This window comes from Poromitra crassiceps (genome assembly GCF_964638095.1).
Source record: "Poromitra crassiceps genome assembly, chromosome: 13".
NCBI lineage: Eukaryota > Metazoa > Chordata > Actinopteri > Beryciformes > Melamphaidae > Poromitra > Poromitra crassiceps.
Genome location: NC_139644.1, coordinates 36,200,547 through 36,225,307, shown reverse-complemented (window position 1 = coordinate 36,225,307; position 24,761 = coordinate 36,200,547). Strand labels below are relative to the sequence as shown.

Sequence of the window (24,761 nt, the reverse complement as noted above, 5' to 3'; positions counted from 1 at the left end):
CAAGAGGATGCAGGATTCCATCCCAACCAAAGACTACAGCAGGTGATTTCACCCATATCACTCATTAGTCAAACTTCCAGAGAGGAGAAATTAATCTGTGAATCACCTGCTGTATGACTGGCTGGATAATAAAAGCCTGCATACTCGCACTTCATGGCACATCCGTTTATCGTTACAGCATTGTCATTTCCATAGTATAAGAGTATAGGGGGTACAGGGTGCCCTGTGCACATTATAACAGTATATGGGTGCAGGGTGCCCTGTAGCCTGGGTAAACCCATCCCCCACGTGACCTGCTCTCAGACCTGTTCTCAGTCACTATGTGAGTGGGAACTCACATAGTGACTGGGAACTGAGAGAGCAGGTCACGTGGGGGCTGGGTTTACCTAGGCTAGGTGCCCTGTGCACAGCCGTGCTGCTAATCTAGGGTGCAGCTAGAGCAGGAACAACAGCATTCAGGAACAAGTCATTGTCATTTCCATAGTGCCCTCCTGCAATGCTCTCTCTGTCCCCCATATACATGTATATAGGAAGGCATCATGAAAATCACAAAGTGTAAGAATAAGCTGTTCCAAGCATTCTTGATGCTACAGATTTGCTGCAGTCTCTGTGTAGCATGAGTAGACTACAGCTGCTTCAGGCACATGCAGAGGGGGGGTGGGGGGGCAGAGGGGGGGTGGGGGTCAGAGGGGGCTCGAGCCTTTTTGTCATCCTTGTCTTTTCATATTCCTCGCGGACGCCGGCGTCCGCAGCCGACATGACTTTCTTTCAAAGCCTGTAGGCTCACAAAGGTAGAGTGAATTATCATATAAATCTAGAAGACCTAAGAGGCATCCATTGGCAGCAACCATGTCATATGCTATGCTAGCTTGCTAGCTAAATGACGCTGGTGAGGGAAAAACTAGCATGGATATTTTCAAAGGGGTCCCTTGAGCTCTCACCTCAAGATGTCTGAATGATAATGGGTTCTATAATGGATAGTATACCCATTAGTCTCCCCTTTGCAGACATGCTCACTTTATGCTAATTCCATGCCGTTTTTTAGCAAAATGTATAAACGTGTTATTTCACCTATTCTATTTGAATAGTTCTGCATAGTGGGGTCCCTAAACGGTCTTAGAATTGCATAAGCTGAGACTCCTGCAGATTCAATGAAGCCAATTGTATTCATGTGTGATGATGTTAGTCCCCATAGTAGCCATTTCATTGTAGTGAGACCATTTTTCAAAACTTGACCTCACTGTATAAAATTACCTCTGACCTCTAGGATAATCACAGCCTCATGAAACTTTACAACCACAAAGTAGGGGGCAGTGTTGAGGGTGTATGGCTTTCCTATGGTCTGTCACGTCTGTGTAACTGTGTTAGTGGGCGGCAACAAGTTGTAGGTCACACTGTCACAACTAACCTCGCATCACCAGGCTCTTCTCGGCGCCTGACCTCCGTTCACAAGTGACCCTGCCTGGTTCCGGCCTAGAGCCCGCCCTAGACAAGAAGTAACAGCGGAAATAGATCGTTAACTTGACTACAATTAGACACAACAACACGAATCAGAAAATAAAACGGCAAACAACAACCGGGGAACATAGGGATGACCCCCAACAGTTGAAGCATCTCTGCTGCCTGTGCTGTGCTGGGAAAGACATGGACATTGATCATAAGATTTCACATGGCGAGTACTCCATTGTCTTTGGCTCTCCAGAAACCTTCCTCGGCAGTTACTAGAAATGTGCCAACGCTACTATACAACTTGTGTTGTTGTTATTTACCTCGCCGCGTCAAGCTAACGGCAACAAATACGTTTTTTGGCGCACTTATTTCCGGTTCCTTACGCCCCCATGAAAAAAAGCGGGGTGAAAGGTGCCCAGACCATGGCCCACTAGGTCACAACAATAAAAATGGCAACGCAAACTCGGGCCCTAGTCACTGCAAATTGGCTTGCAAACTTGGTGAAAAACAATCGTGTTGGTCCCAGTCTGCGGGTCCTGGACACATCATGGTATCTGCCGATGATGAAACGAGACGGTAAGAAGGAGTTTGCACAGACTCACATACCGGGAGCGTCGTTCTTTGACATTGATGAGTGTTCGGACAGGACCTCGCAGTTCGACCACATGCTGCCAACCGAGCGCTTCTTCGCAGACTACGTGGGGAACCTGGGCATCGGGAATGACACCCACGTAGTTGTGTACGATGCCAGTGATTTCGGTGCGTTTTCGTGCACAAGGGTTTGGTGGATGTTCCGGTTGTTTGGCCACCCTCAGGTGTCGGTGCTGGACGGGGGCTTCAGGAACTGGGTCAGAGAGGGTCATCCCGTCACAGGGGCCTACACCAAGCCTGAGCGGGCCCACTTCACCGCCACCATAAACGCCTCCTGGGTCAAGTCGTTTGAAGACGTCACAGAGAACATCTCAGCTCAGAAGTTCCAGGTGGTGGATGTGAGGCCATATGCCCGGTTCCGAGGTAGAGAACCAGAACCAAGAGAGAGTAAGTAGGTCAATCGGATAGATATGCGTTAGAGCAGTGGTTCTGATGGGGACCACCACCAGGGGTCCTTGAGTGTGTTCCAGGGGCAGGGGGTCCCCAGCAAATGTATGAGTAGACTTCAGCATTAGTTAATTCACCACAAGTTAACCTAAAGGATGTAGAAGATCATGATGTTGATCTTAGTTGCAGTTTTCTCTCTACTTACACAGTAGGCTACAGATAGTCATGGAATTCTGGACAAAACCATATCTGCTAAAATAAATACAATAAAAAATTGAAAATATCACATGCGTCAGAGACAAAATTTCATCAAATGGGGCTCCATGGCTCTAATCATGAGAAACACTGTTAGAGCATATTAATAATGCTGAATGGAAAAGTAGGATTTGGGGCGCTTTTCATGAAATACACTGGTGAGATGTAGATTGGAATACACGGGTGAGGTGGATTGGAATACACTGGTGACTTGAGGTGTAGATTGGAATACACTGGTGAGGTGTAGATTGGAATACACTGGTGAGGTGTAGATTGTGCAGAAGGAGCTCCAATTCAATATGAGAAAGATGTCCCTCCCTAATACTAATAGGCTACAGTGTACATTTCTAGCCACCAATTATCACAGCAAAACTTAGAAATACTATGCAGTCAGCAAATCTAATAGTAATACCCCAATACTTTTTATAGTTGTTTAGTTCAAAACAAGGTCATTGATGCTATCCAATATCTCATAATTAATCTCATACCTGATACAAATGAATGGAACTTTGCAGTGATGTCAGTTAAAATGTTATCCAGTTGCTAAACCAGACTTGAAACAATATCAGTTCAATCATACGTTAGCATATTACTTTCAGCGTGCTACTAGTTTGTGCAGAAATGCAACATCATTGGTTCCCCTCTGATCCTGCAGGCGTCCAGCCGGGCCACATCCCCGGCTCCAAATGCATGCCTTTCCTCAAGTTCCTGGATGAGAAGGGCATGATGCTCTCCACAGAGGAGCTCCACAAGTTCTTCCACAAGTCACAAGTGGACCTGAAGAGGCCCATCTGCGGGTCGTGTGGCTCCGGTGTGACCGCCTGTCACATGGTGCTGGCGGCCCACCTGTGCGGCTATCCTGGGGCGTCGGTGTACGATGGGTCCTGGTATGAGTGGTACACCAAGGCCCCGCCGGAGCACGTGGTCTCTGACGCCAAAAGCAAGCTCTGATGAGGAGGAAGGAGAGGATTTGACAATGATTCATTTACTGTACAAGTCGGCATTAAGAAAGATTCATTTTGTTTGGTAACATTATGTATGGAGATTATATTTCCCTCCAATGTATGCCGTGTTAAAACACAAGCCTTTTGGAGCAAGGATAGAATATTCAAATGTGAAAACACAGCTCAGACTATTTGCTTTCTATTTCTTTCACAACATATTTGTTACGAGTGTTCAACTTAATTTCATTGTTGATTTTTTTTTGTTCAAGACTGCCTACCTCATCAATATCTGATTTCAGCAATGTTTGTACAGTTAATTATGTGCCTTTGTATAATAGCCTATTCATCACAGACTTAACATCATAATATGCAAAATAATTTGTGCACAATGTGCAGTCATGTGACATTGGCTCTTTCTGCTGTAGATAAATACAATTCATACTTTCATTGTTGTTTCTTGTAGTTGAAACATGTTAAAGATCTGCCCATTGTCAGTCCTAATTTCAGCAGAAATGAAGTACTGTACTGGGACAAATTGTTGTAGGCTATCACAAGGCCAGACTACATTTCTTAATTTCACCTATGACCTCTTCAAACATCATACTGTCGTTATGTGAAGGGGAAAAAAATCCAATGACAAACATTTTATGTGGCTCATTTTAGATTACAATGACTTGTTTACTTATGAGCAATTTCCTCCAGCTCATCTGAGACCAGCAGTTTCATTACACTAGCTGCCATTTCTTTGTGATGTTATTTAATGTGTAAGCAAAGACATATAATAGTTGCAAGCAGAGTCTGCTCTGCCTCTTATATCTTTCAGAGATGCATTCCTGCTTGTAACAGAAGTCGTTCACTGTCCCAAGCTGGTATCAGAGAAAATGTGTTCATAGGGCACACCCTGCTGGTGCTTTACTGGATGTGCAGTTTGGAGAGAAGTGCCTCTACTCTACTAGTACTACTTTGTTAGTCCAGTTTTGTAAATGCAAACATGTTGTAGGACATAGTGTAAAATAAATTCAATATTAAATGCACTGAATATATCCACAGTACACAATCTAATGTATTTGTGTCTATAATTAATTACTATTGTAGCCTAAAAGTGATTTCAAATGGGGGGGGGGGGGGTCCCCCACATAAGCATTCAAAAGTAAAGCAATAGCAAATGAAAAGCTGCAATTTCATCATATTGATTTATTTGAACTTTTTTTTTTTTTTATTGTATAAAGAGATTTAAGGAAGAGGACAACTGCATACCAGCTGCTGCCCCATTGAAAACAACCTATTTCCAATGCAGATGCATAATGCACGTGTATTAGCCTACTTTTGACAGTGTGGTGTGCAGGCATAATGTGTAGCCTACTGTTACTGTAGCCTATTACCCAACTCCGTTGATCATTTCCTAAGAACTTCCTACTCAGTCAGGAGGACCAGTATATTATGAACCGTCATGGCGGCGCTAGCCCGGTCCGTGGTGTCAGGCAAGTGGCTGGCAGATGCCGTCAGAAGTAACCTGGTCGGTCCGCAGCTCCGTGTGCTCGACACCTCCTGGTACCTGCCGAAGCTGAAGCGGGATGCGGCAGCGGAGTTTGCCCAGAAGCACATACCGGGCGCGGCCTTCTTCGACATTGACGAATGCTCCGACAAGACCTCCGCGTTCGACCACATGCTGCCGAGCGCCAGTCACTTCGCGCAGTACGTGGGGAACCTGGGCATAGGGAACGACACGCACGTCGTGGTGTACGATACCAGTGACTTCGGGGCGTACAGCGCGCCCCGCGTCTGGTGGATGTTTCGGCTGTTTGGGCATGATTCGGTGTCGGTGCTGGACGGCGGGATGAGGAACTGGCTGGCCGACGGTCACCCGGTGTCCGCAGAGTACTCCAAGCCCGAGCGCAGGGAGTTCAAGGCGAGCGTCAACCCGTCCTGGGCCAAGACCTACGAGGATGTGGTGGAGAACATCAGCACCAAGCAGGTCCAGGTGGTGGATGCCAGGTCTGCGGGCAGGTTCAGAGGCACCGAGCCAGAGCCGAGAGACGGTGAGTAGGCTATGTCAACAAGACGCCATGTATTCACCTTATTGTTATATAAGTGCACCAAGGTCAAAATTGCTTGCAAATAATGTGAATTTCATAACTTGGGCTATTACTACTGTGCTATTAATAATGACAGGGGTTGTTAACCTTTGAGTGCCAAAGTCACGCCCTCTTTCGGGTTCCTTTACAGTTGAGTTACCTAAGCAAAAATGGTAATAAGTGACATAATCCAAGAGATTACACAAACTCTATAATATAGGCATATTCTGATTAATTTCAGAGTACAGATGAGGGGAAAAAAGTAAATTTTCAGATTTTCATACAAACAAATTGCCACTATTTAAATGGGTTTCTGTCTAGTATGATGTTTCACAAGTAGCCGATCTGGGAACAAAAACATATTTTTAGATAACGTAGGCCAGTGTGTAGTGTCCTCTAGAGAGAGAGTGGCGTCAGTGGAGGACCAAAATGCGAGACTCATTAGCCAATGAACAGTCAGGAATGGGTCTCGCGCTACTTTTGAATGCTTCTTCTTCTTCTTCTTCTGGCGTTTGTTCTTAGACTTTCAGCTCCGTTGAATCGAGCCAGACCACTGTGTCATCGTCCAGGTCAATTAAGCCATGATCACCGTTTGGTGGCCGGTGTTTTGGGCAGCCATTCATTATGTGCTCCGCAGTCTGTGATGGGTCCCCACATTCACACTGGGCGCTGTCCGCGAGGCCCCACCTCAGCATGTCTGCCCCGAAACGCCCCACGCCTGTCCTTAGGCGGTTTCGGGGCAGGTGCTGGCCAGGAACGTCCGTGGGGTCCTTGATGTAGCGGTGGAGCCTAGATGGTTCGGCTGACGTCCACTGGTCCCTCCATCTTTTGAATGCTAAAATAAAGCTGATAATGTACAATTTGATTCAAGGGAAAACAAAATCAGAGTACAACACAAACTGTCCATTTTGCTGCAACTCGACAGTGCTGCTTAATCCAGAACCTTACTTCCTGGAACTCTTGAGAGTAACTGGTCTATTGGAGTGAATGGAGATGTTGGGACTCTTCTATCTATATGGCTCTGGGCCAGTGGTTCTCAACGTGGCGTCCAGTGACCACCAGGGGTCTTTGAGGGGGTTCCATAGGTCCCCAGTAGGGCTGTCACGATACACTCAGTTCACGATACGATACGATACACGATATTGGGTTCACGATAACGATACGATATTTTAACAATATTTTTTTGCGATCGATTTGCAAGTTGAGGGGGCATCCTCCACGCTAATTTGAGTCATTTCACCATTTTCATCCTCCGTGTCTGTAACGTCCCTCGTCTGTTCAAACAAAGCAATGAAAAGGAGAGCGAGCATCCAATCAGATGCAGATCAGTGCCACCATGTTCAGCTTCTTTTTCTCGCGATATGAGATTTCATCTCAACGATACATATTGTCACGTTTTGATATCGCAATATATCGTGGGACGATATATTGTGACATCCCTAGTCCCCAGCCAACTTGTGAATTATAAACTTATTTCATTTCCAATAAGTTAACACTTTATTATGTAAAAATGATGCGGAAAACGTGCTTCTACGTCAAAGCCCTCGGCGCATGCTGCATTTGTTTTGTTTAAAAAATATTAGGGGTGCTCCAAAAAATCGATTCTGAAAGGATCGCGATTCTTAATGCCACGATTCCTGGATCGATTCCAAACTCCCAAGAAAGAATCGATTCTTAAAATTGTAAAAAAAAAAAAAAAAAAAAAAAAAAAAAATTTTTTACAGTGCACCTGAACGCAACATGGAAGATACCGGCTGAATAAGTGTCCAAATGTTCATGTCATTTGTGTACTGTACTGCCACGGTGCCACCACATCTTGCAACTCTGGTTAATGTATTCCCCCCAAAACCTATAAATCCTTCTCAAAGTCTACAGATCCCCCCCAGCCTATAAATCCATCTTATCTGAAGAACATAAGGGGGGAATTCCCCCCTAGTTTGCAAAATGAATTTAGGCCCTGACTGTAATACAGAAGTTCAATTTGAAGTTCAGCATTAATACATTTGTCATTTTTTGTCTTATATTTACCTTTGTGTGTTATTGCAATATAAAACTACATAATTGAGAATCGATTCTCGATTCTGGAATCGAGAATCGTTGGAATCGAGAATCAATTCTGGAATCGGATCGTGACCCCAGGAATCGGAATCGGATCGGATCGTGGCTTAGCCGGATCGGAGCACCCCTAAAAAATATGCCATTACAATCAGTGCTACCAAACCCTGATAATGATATTCTGCCTCTCACTCTGTATTCCGCTCAGACACACTGCCTGGCCATTTCCCCGGTGCCATCAGCATGCCGTTCACCTCTTTCATGGACGCCTCCGGGAAAGAGCTGGGACTGAAGGAGCTGTCCAGACTGTTCCAGGAGGCGGGCGTAGACCTGGAACGCCCGCTCTGGGCCAGCTGTGGGTCGGGCGTCACGGCGTGTCACGTGGTCCTGGCCGCCCACCTGCTGGGGCACCCTGGGGTGTGCGTGTATGACGGCTCGTGGGGCGAGTGGTTCAAGAGGGCGTCTCCGGAGCTCATCGTCTCAGAGGGCAAGGGGAAGCAAGGGTGAATTATGGAAGAGGACGGTAGTGGGTGTAATGTTACCTTTAAAGCAGCTACGAGCAAGATTTTCGATTGTTATTAAACAGTCTAAATTTAATATCAATGCATCACATCTTACCTCTAATAGTAGACGAGACCAACGCAGAGTAGTCTCGCTTGAACCCCGAGTGAATCGGCCAGTGTTAGTCTGTCTGTGGCCAGGGAAGATCAGGAAGTGAAATGAAACGGTTTGCAGCAACCACTTCGGCCATAACCACAAAATAACTTCCAAAAAACCTGTTAGAATGTAACGAGAGATGTTCGCGAGAGTATGCATGGCGTTCTCCTTGTTTATGGTATGTTTCTAGGCAGCGCGAACGGGGGAAGGCAGGCAGCTGCGTTTCACTGGTTTATCCGTCCGCCGGTAGGCAGAGAGAGAGAGAGAGCCCCCTGGTGACGCGAGTTTAGACAGACACAGACGTAATAATCATCAAGAGAGCAATCTCCGATTCACACGGCTTTGGTCTCAGCTACTATTATAGGTAAGATGTGATGCATCAATATTGTAATTACGGTATACTGTTTAATAACAATCGAAAATCTTGCTCGTAGCTGCTTTAAGTGAGGATATTTGTGAAAATTTAGTGATTATAAAATTAGCTTGAAAGCACCTTACAAAATCCACATAATTGTACAAATAGTGAGAAGATACTAATGAGGAGATAGTGATGATGACTATGACCCCCACAGAAGCTTGATGAAACCTACAAAGTCAACAGTGATCAGTTTCTACAGCTATAGCACATAAAAATGTTGCTGAAATTTGCCTCTACATTATACAAACTCCATAACAGGTTACATATCTATAGTTTCGGAAGGTTTCCATCCTAAGTGAGTTGGGCAATGATGGGCTTTGCAGTTTCACATCATCCCAACTGTTGTGACGTGTTTACTGAGACGGTGCTGCTCGGCTGCTACACTACCCCAGGGCAGGTTTAAAATGTGCTTCACCTGTGTTACGACAGGTGACATTTAGTTGTTGAACAAGTGCACTTTTTTTGATTAGATGTATAATGCATTATTTTCAAATGTTACAATAAAAAATATCTACATGAGGTCTGTTTCCTTATTCTCCGTCCATTGCTTATAGTCAAATACATCAGACCCCTTCTCTTTGAAAACTATAAATGAACCTCTCCCTTATTCGGTAACCAGAAATATGTAGCGTTGCATATGGCAATAGCACAGTATGTAAGGTCCAAATTCCCTCAGTCAATACATTAGGTCTTTAAATGTGGTGAAATATGATAGCCAGGGAATATTAATCTACAGCTGTTTCCCTCTCAATTTATGAGATTAGGTGATTGATGCTCCTCACTGCTACAGGTGTATAAAAACTGGTGTAACTTTTAACCTTTAATATGCCACTGCTGCCTAAGTTCCACCTAAGCAAATTCTTGAGTGTAAGGTGAAGTTCTGGCAGAAAAATAGTCCTAAACTGCAGCTTGTGTTCTTCCTGGCAATAATGAGCTATAACATTTGACAGACAGGAGAAAATCCAGGCTGCTGACGCAGACCAAATCAAAACCGGTTTAATCCGGTTCCTGTGCTAGATTTGGGGTGTCTGGCAACATGCCCGATTTCCAAATCGCACTGTTTTTCTATTTTAGCCTTTGTAACCCCACGTTGCTGCTTTGTAAAACTATTATCTATGCAACTGAAAGAATTAATTAATTAATTAAAATTGACTAATAAAGGGTCCCATTTTGAGTGTGGCTTAATGTTAGAAGGCTGGTAGTGAAAGCTGTGCACTAATATTTCTGCATCCAACCAACATTAATCTCCACATTTTTTAAATGTCAAACATAGGACTCTGAACTATCGTTTCTGTGGTCGACCTGGGCCGTTACTTTGTTCCCTTCACGGTAGAAGAGAACATACTTGAAAGCGCATGAATGGGTTGATGCTAGATTGGAGCGGCCGGAGGGACCAAACCCTACCTCTGACCCTAACACCAACCAACCATCACTCCGCATGCCGAAACCCAACCAATCATCAACGCCTCGTGTCCCTCCGGCCCATCCATTTTAGCATTCTAGCACGCCACAACAAAGATGGCCAACAACGCATGACGCGTTATTATGGATCCGACTAGAGTTTTGGGCAGAACACGCCCTGCGCCCGCCTACGCAGCATTCAAGCGCCGGGATTGGCCTGGATCGAGCCAATACGCCCCAGTCACATTTTTGACAGCTGCAGGCTCACTCGTCACCTGTGTGTGTGTGTGTGTGTGTGTGTGTGTGTGTGTGTGTGTGTGTGTGTGTGTGTGTGTGTGTGTGTGTGTGTGTGTGTGTGTGTGTGTGTGTGTGTGTGCGTGCGCGTGCGCTTGTTTGTTTGTGTGTGTGTGCGCTTGTTTGTGTGTGTGTGTGTGTGTGTGTGTGTGTGTGTGTGTGTGTGTGTGTGTGTGTGTGTGTGCGCGTGCGTGTGTGTGCGTGCGTGTGTGTGTGTGTGTGTGTGTGTGTGTGTGTGTGTGCGTGTGTGTGTGCGTGCGTGTGTGTGTGTGTGTGTGTGTGTGTGCGTGTGTGTGTGGGTGCGTGTGTGTGTGGGTGCGCTTGTTTGTGTGTGCGTGTGTGTGTGTGTGTGTGTGTGGGGGGGGGGGGGGGGGGGGGGGTTGAACAAAATAAGGCTCGCTCCTCGGCTGGCCAATCCCGGCGTTTGACTGCTGCGTAGGCGGGCGCAGGGCGTGTTCTGCCCCAAACTCCAGTGGGATCCATAATAACGCATAGAGGACTCTTAAAATTTTTGTCCTGCAAACTGCCTGAAGGTCCCCACGAAATAAACAAATTGGGGTCCTTTCTTGCGATATGCTAGCAGTCGAAGCGGGGTCGCATTGTTTTGTATAAGTGTGGTAAATTCTACAACATACACATCAGCATATGTAGATTTGCGTTTTAAATGAATGTTGCTAAGATAGCCGTTTCGAGTGTTTGGTTACATACGCTCTAACTGGCCAAATAAGTTTGTTGTTGAACAAGGGTGTGTTTTTCGGTCGGTTCACGACCAACAGCTAGAAACGTTAGCGAAGCAAACCAGCTAGGTAACGTTAGCCTAGCCCATAACCCATTCCCCAGCTAGCTAACGAACTATCAGTTAACCAAAAATAACTACCGGTAGGTAAGTTCGGTTGATGTAATTTAACGTCGAATCTTTCTTTTTAAACCTGTTATGTAACTTACTACGCTATGTTTCAGATTGGTTCTGTATGCTAACCATTGACTGTATGCTAACGTTAACCCAGAAACGATTTATTAATGTTATCGTTACGCTCTATTGTCCTAATCAACAGATTGGCTTACTGTCAATGATAACTAAGAGTTTACCAACAAATGTTTCGATTTTTAGCAACCAACATTCCGTCACATCATGAGAGAGGTGTGAACTAATTAATTCGCTAATTGCAAGTTTTGGTTTTGATTGTTTTTCCGCAGGGAGGCGTTGATGAGCAGCAATGTCTGGCATCGCTCTTAGCAGACTGTCCCAGGAGCGCAAAGCCTGGAGGAAAGACCACCCATTTGTAAGAAGCAGCCCTGTTTAATTCTTTTTATTTATTTTTATTCTCTTTTATTTTGCCTTGACTGATCATTTCTGCAAGATTCTCTCTTTGGCTCCTGTTAGCCTACTGAGATTCATTATTTTCTCATTGCCTAACCTTCATGAGTTTGTGTTTTTAACATTTTGGTTTACTGATGTTTTCTGTCTGTCTTGTCACCTGCACAGGGGTTTGTTGCCGTGCCTACTAAGAATCCTGATGGCACCATGAATTTGATGAACTGGGAGTGTGCCATCCCAGGGAAGAAAGGAGTAAGTCCTTTTCTGACATGTTGCTATTCAGAGTTGTTATTGCTTACTATTAATAATCTTACACTGTCACCTGATATTTATGTCTTCGGAGTGACATAAACTTCAGTGGTCTATTCAACACTTTAGGAATGCTCAGAATACTTTACAAAACCTTATAGGCTACTTCACCCCATTTCTTCAAGCCCTTCATAAAGAAACAAACTATTAGCATGATGTTACACAATCATTTACATACAGACCATAATAATCACTTGCATAGACGGACCATAAGTGCAGTTTACAGTAACAACCAATTCAAAACATCAACAGTACAACACTGGAAGAAGAATTTTGAACATAGGCAAACAGTTATCATACATGAAGTTAAGTTTATTTTTTTACCCGCGAGCTAAAAAACGAACTGCAATATTTAAAGCCTGTAACATGAAGGGCACTTCCAAGAGTTCATCATCTAATCAAACTGGCTCATGATGCTCGCAAAACAAAATCTTAGTGCATCATAAATTGAACAGCAAAATACAGAAAAGCTGATTTAATTTTCAGCTTGAAAAAAATGCATGAATAAAAGATTATTTTCTTCTCAATTAATCTAACGACTACTTTTTCGATTATTCGAATAATAATCTTAATGTGTTTATTTATTTATTTATATATATATATATATATATATATATATATATATATATATATATATATATATATATATATACCGTATATATATATGTGTGTGTGTGTATATATATATATATATAAAGTCGGTCTGAATGTTTTTATGAATATATATATAAAGTCGGTCTGAATGTTTTTATGATTTTTATAATTGTTTCTAACATTTTTATCATTGGTTCTAAATTTTTTATCATTGGTTTGATCATTTAATAAACTAAAAACTAAATCAAACGCTTTCTGTGTGGTTTTGCGGTAAAAGTGGCTCTCCTCTTGACTTTGACCGGCTAGTGTGGCTCTCATGGAGAAAGTAGTGATGATCACTGCACTATAATCTGGGTTTCCACATCTATCTATCTATCTATCTATCAATTTGGCAATTGGGCTCTGTTCTCTGTTTCAATTTTTGTCCCACTGATGACGTCATCAGTGATGTCATAAATCACTGATGATGTCATAAGTGATGTCATCAGTGATGTCACTTGAGTAATTGTGCATTGTGACATCACTGATGATGTCATCAGTGGCATCAGCAGCATTGTGACATAACTGATGATGTCATAAGACACTGATGATGTCATCAGTTACGTCATAAGACTGATGGATGTAAACTTAAGGGGCACACACACACACACACACACACACACCCGCCACATTGCCACCACTGAAGGTCCTTCCTGTGTGTGTGTGTGTGTGTGTGTGTGTGTGTGTGCGCGCGCGCGCATGTATGTTTCAAAAGGATTGCTGACAGATTAATGTTTAAACTAGAGTAATATGCGGTTAAGATCATCACTGGCAAATAAATGTTTTTTCATTAGTGTGGGGCAAGGAAAGTAATTGAAATTATTTAACTTACATTAATTAGATGCAGGGTTGCAAAGTCATGTAGTGAAAAAGGTGACAGATACCAGGGCAGACTATAAAACCACTCAGAAATCCTCCTATTTTAAGATGAAAAAGGTGACTGTCACCTAAAGGTGACTAGTTTACATCCCTGTAAGTGACTAACGTTATACTAACAAACACGTTCCACTTGTTGATAATCCTAATATGCGTGATCAAAAAGTGTGTTAAAACAGGACTGACTTGGTGCTGTCTGCTGCTCATCAACAGGATGCGCTCGGGTGTACATAACGTTACGTTTACATCATTTCCAATTTGCAGAGTCTAACGTTACAGAGCAGCACGTTGTTGGGTCTCGGTCTAAAATACTCCCACACTTTAGATGGTCATGGACCATGTTTTGTAGCTTGTCCTGTCCCTGTCGCTTGGGAGTTGGGAATAACAAATCCATGTGATAGACGGAGCCAACTTCACTTTCACTACCTAACATTATCGGCTTCCCTTAGCCGAGGACTACAATATGATTTCCAGTCGGACATTTTTTCAGAAATAAAAGCCATTCTACACAAGTCTAACGCAAACAGAAGCCATTCAAAACTTTTATTTTGAAACCTGATATTGGAACGGGGCAGCCCTACTGTGTTACATCTGTTGAGTCTACTCATCTTAGTCTAAAACAAAACAGTTTTGTTCATCCATGTTGATTTTCTCAGTGATTTCATTAATGCAATACGTATCTCCTTCTTCATTCATTAGACCTTGTGGGAGGGAGGCCTGTATAAACTCAGAATGCTGTTCAAAGATGACTACCCCTCCTCACCGCCCAAATGTGAGTACCACTTATCCACAGCTGTCCATTCACAATGGAAGAGGAAAAGCTCCAGTTGAATGAGAGTTTCGGCAGCAAAGTCACTAGACCTTGTTTAAGCGCAGTACACAAGCTCTAAGCTGTAAGCTATGAGAAAGTAGAGTTCTCAGCGGCCGACCCGAGTGAGTCGAACCCCGAGCCCGGCTCGCCCAAGATCATCACATACAATACTGAACTCAAGATCCTCCAAACCCGGGAAGACAAATAAAAAAATACACAAGTCGGTTATTGCCAGAGAAGATGGTGCAATTTACGTAGGTGGCGGCCCAAATCACATAGCACAACGGGGTACGAGAGGTAGAGGAGCGACCGAGCAAAAAGTGCGCGCCTCCCTTTGTGGCAAGCAGGAGAGCAAACAGTTTTTTGACCACAGTGAATAGTTTCCAAATGACTACCGTAGTTTCCAAATTATTTTGAAAGGCTAAACGGCAAAAAAGAATGAGATTGAAGCAGAGTATTTCATTCATGAAATGATTACATCTGTCATTGTTCAATACATTTTGACTTTTTAACATGGGCATTGGAAGCATCGACAAAGTGCGTGGGACAATTTAGAGGGGGGTCTGGGGGGCCTCCCCCCCCAAAGTAGTAGAATAGAGTACATTTCCTCTATTGTGTTGCCTTCTAACAGGTGGTTTGACACCTCTATCTGGCTATACTGGCACGAGAACAATTCTGGGTACATTTTGTGATTTCATACAGAGGAAGTGGTTGGCCCTTGCCTGCGTCCAGACCTTTGACTCCGCCTACTCCACCAAGTTGTGTTTTGGCTTCTTCTGGTCTGGCATCGTGACATGCAACATCGATTTCCTATGTTCGGATCACATATTTGAAGATATTAAAAAAGCTAAAAGTACAGAAATTAATTTGATGACTAATTCAGAGCCATCTTTAATAATAACAGGCCCGGTTTTACAGGGGTGCAAAAGCACGCATTGCACCCTTATTTTAATTGTCTGCATGCTCAGTTGAAAAGAGTGGTAAAAAAAAATATATATATATATTTTTTTTTAATGCTGCAGCTGCACACTTACTGTTCATTCTACTTGGAATGATGGTAAAATGCATTATTTTTAGTAAAATAACATGTCAAATTTCGACCTGTGCATGTGCACCCCTTCCTATAGGATGCATCCCTAGTCATCTTGTTCTGGAACCGGCCCTGAATAATAACCACCCATTGTTTATTTAAACTTGAGGATCTCTTTATGCTTGCGTGTAATTGCAATTTCGGAATGAATTTCTTTGTTATCAGTAAAGTTCAGAGCACTGTAGTCAAAGTGGCCCTATGCCTTCTCGCATTCACCTTCTACTACTATGAAGAGTCTCATTTACGACGTCTGAGACGGCAAAGCAGTCAAACAAAGCAAAAATGGCCTTTACACTCAGTACATTTCTAAGCCGACTCCACATTCACTTAGAAACCCCTCTAATAATAATACTTATTGTCAGAACGTCGAGGCTACAACTAAATATGTTGCTTTAGTTCCAAATTCGATCATTTATTCAAAAAGCATCTACATGTCATGATAGGCTGACATGGTGTGAATGAGTCTCAAGTACGTACATTAGTTTTAGGCAGTTGGACTGGATGTCTCTGATGCGTTATGACGCACGGGGACTTCTGGAGGAGCCACGAGGTGCCACGAGCAGCCGTCGTACTGTTCACTGCGTTCGAAGCCTGTCTGATCCCCTGAGTCAGAAAATGAGAATACAGAACTTGTCTGTTTTTTTTTATTCAAATCAAATGAATGTGAATGGGGCTTTTTTTGTATCACATATTTTTGATTGATTTTAAATTTCAAACTTGGTACATCTTCTTACAAGGATGAAATGGTTACATCACATATAACAACATTCCTCCCCTCCCCTCTCCCACCCACCCTCCTCTGAGCCATCATTACATAATAAAAACTATAGTGACATTTTCCAAACTGAAAACATAGATATAGAACATAAACTATTTGTATATGTATCCACATACATTCACATGATGTCAACCTTTACACGAGACAATACATTTAGTAGTTGTAGTTTGACAAAGAGTTGGACTCAGAGCCGGCAGCATGAACTGCTGCTGTGAAATGTTGCCTCTCCGAGTGCTGATGCCTGAACCGAGGCCACCGTGAAATGTCTCTTCTCTGCCTGGCTCTTGGTAAAATGCTCTAAAGCGAAAGTCCCCACCCTCATGTTACATCACATTACATTATGTCATTTAGCAGACACTTTTGTCCAAAGCGTGTGCTTTAATATCTGCCACGCCCATGCTTTGGAACTTTACAACTTCCTGGATTTTTTGGAAATGTTTGGATCAGGCGAGTCAGAAACAATCCTCTGCATCACCACTGGAAGCTAATAGACTACTTGCACAACTCCACTACTTCCTGAAATGAGTAGGGCATCTTGGTTTCCTGTCCTACACTATTGGATGAACTGATTAATCAGGTGTGCCTGATCACTGTTGTTGTGACTGCAGCAGTCAGGCACACCTGATTAATCAGTTCATCCAATAGTGTAGGACAGGAAACCAAGATGCCCTACTCATTTCAGGAAGTAGTGGAGTTGTGCAAGTAGTCTATTCTACATGAGTAATGAGAGCAGCAGAGCATGGTGCAGACAGCGCTGAGAGCTCACTGCTCACATGCAAAATGCAGATGAGCCTATTGTAAATGCATACACACACAGACTTTTTGTGCAGCCCAACCCGACCAATTAACATAAGTTGTCAGCCCAAACCCTGCCCTACCCGACGGGCTTTTTGGGCCCCGTCGGGCTCGAGCTGAAACTCAGAACTCTATGAGCCAAAAGCTATAAGCAATGAGTCTCTCGCAAGAGATGACAGTCAATGTCTATGAAATAGCTGCTTTTTTGTGTGACATGCAACAGATGTGTAAATGCACTTCTTCAAGTTCCTACATTTGATTCCCAAGGTTGTGGAAAAGCGGGAAAAGTTAGTTTTCAAGGCCAAGGAAAATGATCTCTTCAGTTTTACCATGCCAGTGTTACTTCAAATTTTGAAATCCTGTCTTTGTTTTTGTCCTGTATTTCATTTCCACTCAGGCAAGTTTGAGCCACCTATATTCCACCCCAACGTGTACCCATCAGGCACCGTGTGTCTGTCAATCCTGGAGGAAGACAAAGACTGGCGGCCTGCCATCACCATTAAACAGGTCTGAACTCCACACAAACACGCGTTATTTCGAATCCCACATAGGTTACGCAAAAACCACGCCCTGTGCCCGCCTACGCAGCAGTCAAGCGCCGGGATTGGCCAAGAGCAAGTCTTTTTTCTTCTTTTGACAGCTGCTGGAATCTCCCACACCACAAACACTGCAGCGCAGCCCAGCGATTTCATGAACCAACTGAATTGCTCTTGATAGCGGACATTGAAATTAATTATTAGTGTATTAACGCCAATGAAAACGTAACACAAGCTTTTAACACACAATCGATTTTTAAACATTTATGGTAGATGGTCTGGATTTGGGTAGTGGGTGTGGCTATGAGGATGCAGTTAGTGGGCGTGGCTATGAGGATGCGAGTAGTGGGCGTGGCTATGAGGATGCAGGTAGTGGGAGTGGCTATGAGGATGCGAGTAGTGGGCGTGGCTATGAGGATGCAGGTAGTGGGAGTGGCTATGAGGATGCAGGTAGTGGGCGTGGCTATGAGGATGCAGGTAGTGGGAGTGGCTATGAGGATGCAGGTAGTGGGCGTGGCTATGAGGATGCGGGTAGTGGGAGTGGCTATGAGGATGCAGGTAGTGGGCGTGGCTATGAGGATGCGGGTAGTGGGAGTGGCTATGATGATGCAGGTAGTGGGCGTGGCTATGAGCATGCGGGTAGTGGGCGTGGCTATGAGGATGCGGGTAGTGGGCGTGGCTATGAGGATGCAGGTAGTGGGCGTGGCTATGAGGATGCAGGTAGTGGGAGTGGCTATGAGGATGCAGGTAGTGGGCGTGGCTATGAGGATGCAGGTAGTGGGAGTGGCTATGAGGATGCAGGTAGTGGGCGTGGCTATGAGGATGCAGGTAGTGGGAGTGGCTATGAGGATGCAGGTAGTGGGCGTGGCTATGAGGATGCAGGTAGTGGGAGTGGCTATGAGGATGCAGGTAGTGGGCGTGGCTATGAGGATGCAGGTAGTGGGAGTGGCTATGAGGATGCAGGTAGTGGGCGTGGCTATGAGGATGCGGGTAGTGGGAGTGGCTATGAGGATGCGGATAGTGGGAGTGGCTATGAGGATGCGGGTAGTGGGAGTGGCTATGAGGATGCGGGTAGTGGGCGTGATGTCATAAGGCTGAATGGCCACATTACTGTGCCGTGAGCTTAAAGGTATTTGCACTTGTTTCTTAGCAGTAGTGGAATTGCTTCTTATATTTGTTTACTGTTAAGCTGTTTGCAATTATGCCTATTTGCCTTACGAATGCAGAACTTCATCGACTGAATGTAACACTTCCTGTATGCTGTCTGGGTCAGAGTGCTGTCTGGGCCAGAGTTCAGCTAAATGGAGAACTCTTGTGTGTTTTCAGATCCTGTTGGGTATCCAGGAGCTGCTGAACGAGCCCAACATTCAAGACCCAGCACAAGCAGAGGCTTACACAATCTACTGGTCAGTGTCTCTGGCTTCATGCTTTAACAGACTGTGAGCTGGAACACTCGTCAGCACGCAGGACAAAATAATAAAGCTGTTCACTGTTTTAAGTCGACAGTCAAAGTTAACATGTACATCCAGCCTTCATCAATGTCGCTGTGAATCCAAATGAAGGTAGTGTAGCTGAAACGACACGGCTGTTTTTGTTGTTGCACCGTGATTAAAGAGATTAGAGAATAGCAGCGCTCTTCTCCACAACTTGAACTGTTTTCTACTTGAGGCACCCGGACAGCTCTGCCCAAAAACCACCCAGAGAGCTCCGCCCCAAAAACCACCCAGAGAGCTCCGCCCCAAAAACCACCCAGAGAGCTCCGCCCCAAAAACCACCCAGAGAGCTCCGCCCCAAAAACCACCCAGAGAGCTCCGCCCCAAAAACCACCCAGAGAGCCCCGCCCCAAAAACCACCCAGAGAGTTCCGCCCCAAAAACCACCCAGAGAGCTCCGCCCCAAAAACCACCCAGAGAGCTCCGCCCCAAAAACCACCCAGAGAGCTCCGCCCCAAAAACCACCCAGAGAGCTCCGCCCCAAAAACCACCCAGAGAGCTCCGCCCCAAAAACCACCCAGAGAGCCCCGCCCCAAAAACCACCCAGAGAGTTCCGCCCCAAAAACCACCCAGAGAGCTCCGCCCCAAAAACCACCCAGAGAGCTCCGCCCAAAAACTCTAGCCACCAAGAGCACTGAAACACCAGAGCGCTCCACCCAAAAACGCTAGCTGCCTACAGTATGTACAGTATGTACGCAGTCTTTAGTGCTGCGTACATACTGTACACAGTCTTCTGAGGCCCGCTGTGTGATGCATGGTGTGAGACACCGGTACACCCGTGGATTTGTATAAATGCAGAAACCTGTGTGGAAAGTGGTGCACACTTTTCGTGTGTAGACATGGTTTATACATTTGGCTCGCGGTGCTGGGAAGAGGAGTGTTCCTAGAGCATCCTTACCATAGAGAATGAAGTGCAGAAAGGTGCTGTCACCTCAAAAACGCTTTCTGTTGACACAGCCCCTTATCCTGTATGAATACCTCATACATTTTGATGCCTCCGCCGGCGATAGCCAGGCCAGATGCATTATGGATTCGGGTTGTCCGTCCGTACGTACGTACGTCCGATCGTTCGTCACTGTGACCTCGCGAACGCCATTCCCAAGTTCGTTAACCCGATATCTTGGGAACGGCTTCACGGAATGTCTTCCAATTTGGCTCAAACGTCAACTTGGACGCAAGGATGAACTGATTAGATTCTGGTGATCAAAGGTCAAGGTCACTGTGACATCTCGAACACCATTTTCAAGCTAGTTAACACGATATCTCAGGAATGCCTCAAACGTCCACTTGGACTCAAGGATCAACTGATTAGATTTTGGTTTTCAAATTTTCAAGGTTACTGTGACATCACGACCGCTTGTTTCATGCTCGTTAATGTGATATCTCAGGAACGCCTTGATAAAATTTCTTCACATTTGGCTCAAACATCAAAGTCTGGACAGACATGCATGTCGGGGGGGTACGGTGGTGCAGTGGTAAGCGATGTCACCTCACAGCTCGAAGGTCCTGGGTTCGATTCCCACCTGGGACGCTGTGAACGCTGAAGGAATGCGTGCCCGTCCGCATGTCCTCGAGTGCTCACCGCCCGGGTGGGGTCGTCTAAAGGGCCTTTCTGTGTGGAGTTTGCATGTTCTCCCCGTACCTCCCGGGGGTTTCCTTCATATAGGAACCCCCTTCACCAAAACATGCAATATCCTGGTTGCTAATGTGGTTCCTCCTCTGGTCGTTAAGGGCGCCTGTTCAGAGGGAGGGGAACTGGTTGGAATAGCGTGAACCTCCCACGTGCTATGTCCTACCGGTGAAGCTTCCTCTGTCAGGTGAAAAGAAGCGGCTGGCTAACTGCCCATGTCTCGGAGGAAGCATGGAGCCAGTTTCGGCTCTCCCCAGAAGGGCAGAGGATGGAGCAGCAACCAGGATAAATAAATTAAATTAGCACTAATGGGGGATAAAAATGGGATAAAAAAATCGGGGAAAAAATATATATAAAAAAAAAAGAAGACATGCATGTCGACTGCTCGCTTTTTGGCGGAGGCATATGTCCGCGGTGCGGTCGTTCTAGTTATATTTATTACAAGAAATATTGCACGCTTTGCATGCTCATTTCTAGCCATGCACAGTTGGGCAATATTATACTAGTGAGATTATTTCAAGGTCATGAAGTGTCAGGCCAGTTCTCCTTTTCCAAGATAGTCCGTGTTGCACAGTTGATTTCACTACTGTTGACAAAATGTACTATTGTGAGTGGCTTTGGGGGAGAGCGTCTGCTAAGTGACGTAAAGCGTCTGCTAAGTGACGTAAAGCGTCTGCTAAGTGACGTAAAGCGTCTGCTAAGTGACGTAAAGCGTCTGCTAAGTGACGTAAAGCGCCTGCTAAGTGACGTAAAGCGTCTGCTAAGTGACGTAAAGCGTCTGCTAAGTGACGTAAAGCGTCTGCTAAGTGACTTAATGTCATATTTGCCACATTTGTTTCCAAGTAACATTAGCAGAGTGTGAAGTGTCTTTTGTCCCGTCTTTTGTCTTGCAGTCAGAACAGGACGGACTACGAGAAGCGGGTGAGGGCACAAGCCAAGAAGTTTGCCCCCACATAGAGCGGACAGCGAGCCTTTCTCCCGAACTGATATGGGTAATGAGCAGAGGGCGGGCAGGCAGCACCTGAAGGACCACTCCAATAAGAATCCCCTTTTTCATCCTTATTTTACCATTACACATGAAGTCAACCATCACACATGGGGTTAAGTCAACCACCACACATGGGGTTAAGTCGACCTGTGCCCAATGAGCTCATACTGTTACCCGTGTTCGAGAATTGAAAACTCTTCTGTAACCCATAATGTCTCATTTTCCCATGAGTGTTGCTCCGCTCACTCATGCCTTCATTCACGTGTCATGCTAATGTCTTGACAGAGCCATCTCAGGACCACTTGATTTGTATGGTGGAAGTCAGCTGTCACACTGCGACCACTCTGGCTCCGCCCCCATGTCATCTTCTCAAAAACCATTGGCTTCTTAGCATCTAGGGGGGTGGGGTGGGGGAGGGGTTTGGGCAGATCTAATGCAACGTGGTTAGAAGCAGCGTCAGCTTGCAGTCTCTTCTTTTTCTTTGGAGTTCTCATCGGTCCTTTCTGTAAAGGCTGGATAGGCTTTTCTCGAGTAAAGTGACCGATATTTTCATTGCATTCTACCCAGTGCAAATCCAATTTTGTGTTTTTCTATATTTAGACAAAAAAAAAGTAATATTCTGCCCCACACACCGTTGAACAAAAAAAAAATCTTTACCTTGCAGTTTTTAGCAATCCGTCAGCTCTAAAAGTATTCTAGCTACTAGTGCTTCATAACTTAAGGGACTTGGTATGAGTTCACTTCCTTCATTTCCTCTCTCCTTTCCCGTCACATATCCATCACGTCTGGGTTTTGCCAAAAACATCTTATCTCTAAAGAACACTTGTCGTTTCATCAAACCTAGTACAGATCAAATGCCATGACTGGTTCTGTGGGTGCTATTCGGTTCTGTAGGATCCAACTGGCGCTCGATCCACCAGAGAAGGGAACAACTCTGGAATGGAAATGGCGCAGTCGGATCGTGGGGTCTGGTTTCCCACCACCCTGCTTAGATCGTCCTTCGTTGCAGTGGAACTAAGAGTACGTTACTGATAAGATTCTTTTTGCAAATCCAGCTGAGATTGATCGGGGGGGAGAAATCTTTTGTCAGTTACAGCGATAAACGTAATGCACAACCCATACCAGTATACAGTCTGCTTCCCAACAGTCACACTTTTAACTGAGGGCCGGTTACATATTTAAAAATAACAAGCACCCTTGACGTTCCCTTATTTGGCTCTGTATCCATTGCGGTTTGTGGAGAACTGTTTCGAGATGATGTACATAGCGTAACATCTCCTTCATTCATTCACTCACCCAACAATGCTTACGGCACTAAAATATCGCTGGACAAAATGGGAAAAGCTCTTAAATCGCTGTAATTCCATTGGTAAGGCATCAGAAGCTGAAGGATCCTCATTGGAATGGCCTCTCAACCAGCAAGGAAGACCGATGAAAGTGCACTTGAGAATGACAGAAGGCCTGAGAGTTTTTTTTGCCTCTGAAGACATGAGTGCATGTACATAATATAAATACTGAAAATTGTGGAAGTTATGTTTTATATTGTTTTAGCCAGTTGACATTTGTGTGTGGTATTAAAACAAAGAACACAATAAATGTTATGAAATTGTGAAATAAAGTTGAATAAAAGGAGTAAAAGTGTTTGGCGTTTGGATTTCTGTGCATTACCCCTTCACATTTACAGTAGCCGGTGAGATTGGTATTTGGGGGGAAAAGGTTTTTCTGAGTGTTTGACAAGTTTGTGTTGCTGCGTGTCCTTTTTGTTTTCACTGCGTGCGACCAGCAGTTGTCAGTCGGACTCAGTCCGCTGACAAGTGATCACGGTTTTGCCCTAGGGGGCTGAAAGTTGCCATGGAGGTCAAGTCTGTGTGTGTTCAGAGGGGGGTGGTGGGATGAGTAGGGTGGGCTGCCCCTGCCACCCTGCATTTCAAAATCCCCCCCCCCACACACACACGTCGGAAATTTGCATGTTGCAGCTATCTCCGATACATTTAATATTTTAATTTATTTTGTATTTAAATCTATGAGTGAAGAAAGGGGGGGTTATGTAAAAATAATGAATCGTTTTGAGTATGCACAGGTAGATTATGATTGCCTGTACTGATATGGGTGTGTGTGTATATATATATATATATACACAACCAAACTCCCTGTATATATATATATATATATATAGGGATATATATATAGCATATATATATAGGGAGTTTGGTTGTGAATAGCAGATAACATTCCCATGTGTGACGCGTGCTCTCCTCAGCCATCAGTCACTCGCGCGCCACAGAGTTCCTTTCAGGATAATTGTGACATCAGTCTCCAGGCAGAAGCATCGGGGCTCCAGGCATCAAGCGTCCAGCTTACCTTTCAGGTAAACCCTCTGGAACAGGTAGGCTCTTCTCTGCATAGGGGACCTGCTACAGATAAGCCTGGGACTAAATCGGACACACAGGGGTTAAGTATGTTTGCTGTTCATAAGAGGGACATTGTAACTGTTGTATCTGTTGTATATCTTCACCCTGCAGTTTCAGATTCAATGCAGTAATTGGATATATCGAGGTTGCTTTGTGACAAAATGTCCAAAACGCTATGCATGCAGCAATTGTGGTTTCTCACACGTCAAGGCGTCGCCTAGCCTAAATGCTTATTTTTAAATGCAGGGACTTTTCTCTAGGGTGAAATCTGAGGTAATGTTAGTGGATGTGCTGCATGAAATGAAATGTGTTTAATGTAACACCTTTGTTTTGTTTGTTTGCCAGCTCTTGTTTCAGGTCTTGTGGTTAGTAGGCTATCTGCGCAGGATATGACCTCACTTGGCGAGAAAGAGACAAAACAGGTGTGTCCCTACTTAAGCATGTTTCATTCTGTTGTTTTTCAAAACTGACCAACTGTGTTACCATGGTTGGCATGCTGACAACGGGA

The 24,761-nt window shown here is 44.6% G+C and overlaps 3 protein-coding genes across 5 annotated transcripts; all 3 read left to right on the top strand.

Annotated features, from left to right (window-relative positions):
• Positions 1-1,898: 1,898 nt before the first annotated feature.
• LOC310787617 (3-mercaptopyruvate sulfurtransferase-like) lies at positions 1,899-3,693 on the top strand (the record flags this gene model as incomplete). The annotated part of the gene is made up of 2 exons (XM_083649095.1): positions 1,899-2,487; positions 3,398-3,693. The coding sequence occupies 2 exons, from the start codon at positions 1,899-1,901 to the stop codon at positions 3,691-3,693; spliced, it is 885 nt and encodes a 294-aa protein (XP_083505221.1).
• A 1,423-nt stretch (positions 3,694-5,116) lies between these two features.
• Positions 5,117-9,400, top strand: mpst (mercaptopyruvate sulfurtransferase). The gene is made up of 2 exons (XM_083649094.1): positions 5,117-5,725; positions 8,025-9,400. The coding sequence occupies exons 1-2, from the start codon at positions 5,137-5,139 to the stop codon at positions 8,321-8,323; spliced, it is 888 nt and encodes a 295-aa protein (XP_083505220.1). The 5' UTR covers positions 5,117-5,136; the 3' UTR covers positions 8,324-9,400.
• Positions 9,401-11,153: 1,753 nt separating this feature from the next.
• Positions 11,154-23,483, top strand: LOC310787162 (SUMO-conjugating enzyme UBC9-like). Of its 3 annotated transcripts, none has more exons than XM_083648523.1 (7): positions 11,154-11,203; positions 11,784-11,869; positions 12,073-12,156; positions 14,422-14,494; positions 17,594-17,703; positions 19,059-19,138; positions 21,748-23,483. In XM_083648523.1, the coding sequence occupies exons 2-7, from the start codon at positions 11,804-11,806 to the stop codon at positions 21,809-21,811; spliced, it is 477 nt and encodes a 158-aa protein (XP_083504649.1). In that variant the 5' UTR covers positions 11,154-11,203; positions 11,784-11,803; the 3' UTR covers positions 21,812-23,483. The 3 variants fall into 3 exon arrangements, with proteins under 3 accessions (XP_083504649.1, XP_083504648.1, XP_083504647.1); XM_083648522.1 differs by having other exon boundaries at positions 11,168-11,465; XM_083648521.1 differs by having other exon boundaries at positions 11,168-11,469.
• Positions 23,484-24,761: the final 1,278 nt, after the last annotated feature.

Excerpts from the sequence above, each read along its gene's own strand:
- mpst (XM_083649094.1), top strand. The coding sequence starts at position 5,137 with ATGGCGGCGCTAGCCCGGTCCGTGGTGTCAGGCAAGTGGCTGGCAGAT. Across the intron at positions 5,726-8,024 it reads CGAGCCAGAGCCGAGAGACG|ACACACTGCCTGGCCATTTC; the intron begins GTGAGTAGGCTA and ends TATTCCGCTCAG.
- LOC310787162 (XM_083648523.1), top strand. The coding sequence starts at position 11,804 with ATGTCTGGCATCGCTCTTAGCAGACTGTCCCAGGAGCGCAAAGCCTGG. Across the intron at positions 12,157-14,421 it reads CCATCCCAGGGAAGAAAGGA|ACCTTGTGGGAGGGAGGCCT; the intron begins GTAAGTCCTTTT and ends TTCATTCATTAG. Across the intron at positions 19,139-21,747 it reads GAGGCTTACACAATCTACTG|TCAGAACAGGACGGACTACG; the intron begins GTCAGTGTCTCT and ends TTTGTCTTGCAG.